Raw genomic sequence first — 6,000 nt, forward strand, 5'->3', positions numbered from 1 at the left:
TAAGACTTGAAGGTAGCGAAGCTTTACGCAACTTTCACGACCAGCACGACAGTTTAAGTCCACTATTGCAGCCGATTTGGTTCTTCTTCGCTGCTTCAACGACCTTTACTCGATGATTGTTGCTATAAGTGTGAGCTACATTTACTTTTTTGGAAGTGACAATCATAGGACATAACCCTAGAGGCACGTACGCTATGACGTGTCTTTCCCGTTCCGAGCAAGTGTTTCCAGGATTACGGTGAACGATCGAGTCTTTATAGTTCCGAGAAAGTGTTGGCACGATTACGTAGAACGCGGGAGTTTTTTTTGGCCAATCTGGGCCAATCACCCTACGTAGGTATGCTTGGTTTGACAAAACTTGCGTCGAGAATGGTAGGCGGCTGTCGGGAAGCACGCGCTCCAGTTCGCACGCTCAACATTTTCATGCCATTTTTGTTGTGGACAGGAGAACTTCCGATCTGTGAAAAAGCTTCGCTGTTAAAAATAGCGCAAATGGCGAACCGTGTAACGCCTTGAGAGTAGACAAAAATGCAAATTTCGGAAAAGTTTTACCTTTAATCCTTATAATTGCGAGAATGGAGATAGGTTTTAATTTGTCAAAGCCAAACGATATTGAAAATATGAAGAGAATGCTGAAAATGGCGAATTGTGTAGCGCCCCGCATTTCCCCGCAAACCCATATTCCACAGAAATTCCGCCTTCAATCGTTATAATAAAGTAAATGGAAAACAAGGCACGGCGGTGTAACTTATTGTTTTATGGTATTGAGGATAACCCCAAGGAGGACTGGCTTGGCTCTGAGCAGAAAATAGTCAACTTCTGCTCAGATAAGCTTAAAGTTACCTCCGACACCCTGAAGTTTGATCGCGTGCATAGGTTGGGAGGGTTTGCTCCCGATAAATGCCGACCCATAATTGCGAAGTTCTGCTTCTTCAAGGACAAACAAACCATTCTAGGTTCGGCGCACAGGCTTAAGGGGTCGACTTTTTCGATTGGTGAAGATTTCGCCTTCTCAACCCGACTAGCCAGAAAAAAACTAATAGCTTTCGCCAGAGAAGAAAATAAGACATTTAAGCTATCGGTGGATAGAATGCGCATGGACAATAAAACATACACATATGACCCCGTAACTGATACTGTTATTGCTTCTAACATATAGCAAAGGACAGGAGTTCACCCTTTGCGACCAAAGAACCACTCAACTAAAGAATTGTCGTCGTTATCGGTTACTTACACTAACATTCGAAGCTTACTTCCTAAACGCGACCAGTTATGCTCTTACTTGGACGACAGTAATAGCGACATCTTGGTGCTAACTGAAACTTGGTTACATTCTGACATCAGTGATAGCGAACTTTTTAACGAAAAGAGGAACTACAGCGTTTACAGATACGATAGAACACACAGGAGGGGTGGTGGTGTTCTGCTCGCAGTTAGAAACGGGATAACGTCGTTTTCAGTTGAAACGAATGCTTCGGTTGAAATAACTTGGGCTGCATGCGTGACAGCATCCGCTAAGCTCTTAATAGGCGCCTGCTACCGTCCACCTGACTCCGATCCATCCTTCTTGAAGGAACTGCGTGAAAGTATATCTTGTGCCTTGAAACAATGCCCTGCTGATATAGTCTACCTTTTCGGGGACTTTAATTTCCCTCTCATTGATTGGTCGCTCCTCTCAGCTCCCTGTAGCACTTCAACCGAATTCATTAACTTAACTCTAGACTTCAACCTTGTTCAAGTTATAGACGAACACACTCGAGGGTCTAACATCTTAGATCTTGTATTAACCACTGCACCGGAAAGCATAAGATCCGTATCATACATCGATGGGTTCAGCGATCATAAGCTCCTTCGGTTTACATTTAACACTCCTTTAAAATTTCCCGGTGCCATCATTAAAAAATACGCGATTATAACAAAGGTAATTACAGGGAAATGAACGCAGAATTGGAGGAATTCTTCAATGAATACTTCCTACCCTCATTCAGTTCCCGGTCTGTGGATGACAGCTGGGTGCTCTTCAAGAACAAGATAGCCGAACTGGTCGACAAACATGTGCCTTTAATAACAATAAAAAATGATCAATCTGATCTGTGGTTCAACAGACAACTCAGAAACATGCGAAACAAAAAGAAACGATTGTATAAGAGTGCTAAATCGACTTCCAGTGCGTCGTCATGGGCCAAATATAAGGAATTTCTGAGAACTTTTAAGTCTGCAGTACACAGTGCCAAACAAAAATACTTTTCTGAGGATTTACCTTCGCTGTTAAAAAATAACCCCAGAAAGTTTTGGAAGACAATTTCAAACAATCGTTCTAATAATGACATTGTATTACATGGTGACAACGGTGTTCCCCTTCAGGAACATGCGTGTACGCATGCATTCAACCATTTCTTCTCGTCGGTATTCACTCAGTAAGATCATTCCACCATACCCATGGTTACCGAATCCGATTACAGATATATGCATCCAATTAATATTACTCCTGAAGGCATCGCTTCACTAATTGGAAGTCTTAAAGTCTACACTTCATCTGGTGTCGATAACATCACTTCAAAAATATTAAAGAACACTGTGCACATCTAGTGAAATTCTGTTCCATATTTTCAGTAAATCATTGACATCAGGTCAGTTACCTGCCGACTGGAAAATCGCCAAGGTTTTTCCCATTTTCAAATCCAATAACAAACATGCACCCGAAAATTATCGCCCGATTTCTTTGACGTGCATATGCTGTAAACTACTGGAGCACATTATTGCATCTAACGTGTATATACACCTCGAATCCAACAACTTTTTTTCGTCCATCAGCATGGTTTCAGAAAAGGCCTGTCATGTGATACACAACTGCTGGAATTTACAACTGACCTACACTCTAACATGAATGCTAACCAACAAACAGACTGCATTTTCCTTGATTTTTCAAAAGCGTTCGACCGTGTTGCTCATTCCCGCCTCATTACAAAACTATCAGCCCTTTGCCTGGATTCTTTAACTTTATCATGGATTCGGAACTTTCTGTCTATGCGCCGCCAATTTACCGTGGTCAACAAATTTTCTTCACACCTCGCTGATGTTACTTCTGGAGTTCCCCAGGGGAGCGTCCTGGGCCCGTTACTGTTCCTGATCTACATAAATGACCTGCCCCTCAACATCTCATCACGGATACGACTCTTTGCTGACGATGGTATTATATATCGTACGATTACTAGCCTTAACGACCACGTTTCCTTACAAAATGACTTAAACATAATCTACAATTGGTGTAATATATGGCAAATGTCACTTAATTTGAGTAAATGCAAAGTAATGTCTTTTAGTCGGAAACACGATAATTGAGATTTTCTTTATTCCATCTACCACAGTGCAGTTTCGCAAGCCGCTTCCTATAAATATCTTGGTGTCCATCTAACACCTAATCTCTCTTGGAGTACCCACATTTCCGCCATCTGCGCAAAGGCTTCTAAATCGCTCGGCTATCTGCGACGAAATTTACGATGCGCACCAGCCCTTGTCCGCAAACATGCGTATCTAACCTTTATTCGTTCACAGCTAGAATTCGCGTCGGCAATCTGGTCCCCTCACCAAAACTACCTAATCGTCCAGCTGGAATCTATTCAAAACAGAGCCGCCAGATTTATTACACGCAAGTACGACCGTCATCTTAGCGTTACCCAAATCAAACAAGAGTTATCACTTCAGCCGCTAGATACCCGTCGCACTATCGCGCTATTATGTCTTTTTCATAAATACATAGTTCGCGTCACACCTAACCCGCTTCCTCTTAACGCCCCAGTACGTACGTCACGACGCCTTCATAATAGTTATAGTTTCACGCGAATTTTTGGCAAGACGCTTACTTTCAATTCATCTGCATTGCCTCGAGCAATCATGCACTGGAATGATCTTCCTGACCAAATTGCATCCATACTTAGTCAAGATAGCTTTAGCGAAAATCTGCACCGACATTTTTCTAGTAATTGTGTAATGATGAATTGCTAGAATAATATTGTTACTGTTTATGGGTGTTTCCCCCTTGTATTTGTGTTTTTGTGATGTTTTTTATTCCACAAAAACCCTGTGCGTTTGTGATCATTGTCTGTTAGAAACGTGTATGACGTGTTTCATTTACGTCTGTAAGCCGATTACCCAAACTCTATATTGTGTACTTGTCTTTTCTTCTTTTTCCCCACTATTTTTTTTGGTGTTCTTTCAAAAATGTAACCCCCTTACTCAATGCTCTGCAATGGGCCTGTAAGGTATAATAAATAATAATAATTGGTCGAACAAAATCTTGAAAAACAAAAAAAGTGGCAATTATAGAAAATACTGAAAATGGCGAAGCGTGTAACGCCCTGCATTTTCACAAAGAAATGCAGATATGTCGAAAGTAACACCTGTAGTCGTTATAATAGCGTTAATGCGAATGGTTGGTCGCACAGAACGTAGAAAAACAAAAAAATGGGTGTAAAGAACTCACATTCTAGACAAGCCGCATAAGAATACTATGCATTACTAGACATTTCTTCTTATTTCTGCAGACTTAACCTTGGATTGCAAGTTGCCTACGGGGGAAAACTTTTTTTCAATGTTTTTTTGGTTGATTCTTTCAGGTCAAAAGTTCTCAATGATGCAAGCCAAGATTCTCTTGACCCATATTTTACGCCGCTTCGAAGTCACCTCTAAAATACCAATGAACGATCTTGTTATGACCTCCGACTTCATTTTAAAGCCTGTCCAGGGCCTTGAAATCAAGCTGACTCCGAGAAGGCATCCTGCCGCCAGTTGAGATCATGGAACCAAAGAAAACGCAAGTTGTTCGCAGAACCAAGACTTACTTTTTTGCGCGTATTTTCCTTATATGAAATAAACGAGTGGTTCAACGTGTTTCTGCGGCCCTTTTACTGTAAATGTCTCACAAAAAGTCTAATAGTACACTTACCATGACTTCCGAAATATTTTCGCAAAAGCACAATATGGCGCTTTTTTTGATAACCCGTTGAGCCGTGAAGACGACGTGGTGTTGCGAATTGATAGTGCAAAACATCCTTTTGTCTGCAACCGGGAGTATGCAGCGGCCTAACGGCATTTTTTCTGTATGCACGACACGACGTTCCTCTGAAACGGAGTCGTTCAATCGATATACATTTTATGAAACGTAGGCTCCAGATTAAAAAAAGATAGTTCGCGCCGCTGCATGTGCCCTGATGCAATGGGCGCATCCAGCGGCCACGCGTGGTGGAGGCATCATGTTCCATACTATAGACTAGAGGGGACTCTGGCGCTGCAGTGGTACAACCAGCACGCAACCAATTGTGTGACGTAGACCTGTGATTGCCGAACATGGCGTAACTTGATGCTTATAATGGTTGTCATGTGCAGCTGGCTTCGAATGTTTCCTCGCCGTTTGTTTCGGCTTCGGCGTCGAAAGCGTGGACGGGTCGTTCCAGGGCAGAATTTCTGGGAGCGCCCAGTTACTGCATATTGAATGAGCAAATACTGCTCAGCTAGAATGAAATGTATGTTGAAAGCAGTATCATCGCCGTGCAGTATGTTTCAAAACGAACGCAGACTCAGGATTCCGCACCAGGTAGACGGTATGGGCACACTTTTTCATCCCATTCCCAATCATGACGGTGGTTAAGAGGACAACACGAGCGCTGCAGCAGCTAGACCAAATAAAAATCTTTTACCCGCCGTACGAATATGCCTAAAGACAGCGAATTTTCCCGGTAGGTGGGTCAGCACTTTTTCACGGTAGAAAGCGGCGAAACAAGCGAGGGAAGGTGGCATGCACTGAATGATTCCGCCAATGCAACCATCGTCTGCTAGGCTGTTTTACCTTTTCCGTTGGTGATCCGCTGCTTGTAATCACTGTCGTGAATAAGGCGCACGCAAAATCGCCGTCAACGCCCTTGAATAGGCAAAATTATGGAATACGTTAAGTGCCTAACGCATGGTGCTGGAAAATAAAGGTAACAGCAACGCAGTTATAAC

The 6,000-nt window shown here is 42.6% G+C and overlaps 1 protein-coding gene across 1 annotated transcript in view; it reads left to right on the top strand.

The window, feature by feature from the left end:
- Positions 1-4,884, top strand: part of LOC144175801 (cytochrome P450 4V2-like) — a 54,768-nt gene extending 49,884 nt beyond the window's left edge. Inside the window, exon 11 of the mRNA XM_077704803.1 lies at positions 4,617-4,884. Coding sequence (XP_077560929.1) covers positions 4,617-4,792 — 176 coding nt within the window. The 3' untranslated portion in view covers positions 4,793-4,884. The remainder of the gene's footprint in view (positions 1-4,616) is intronic.
- The last annotated feature ends 1,116 nt before the right edge of the window (positions 4,885-6,000 follow it).

Source organism: Haemaphysalis longicornis, unplaced genomic scaffold (genome assembly GCF_048455015.1).
Source record: "Haemaphysalis longicornis isolate Haplotype H1 unplaced genomic scaffold, Haemaphysalis longicornis Haplotype H1 scaffold_3, whole genome shotgun sequence".
NCBI classification, from domain to species: Eukaryota; Metazoa; Arthropoda; class Arachnida; order Ixodida; family Ixodidae; genus Haemaphysalis; species Haemaphysalis longicornis.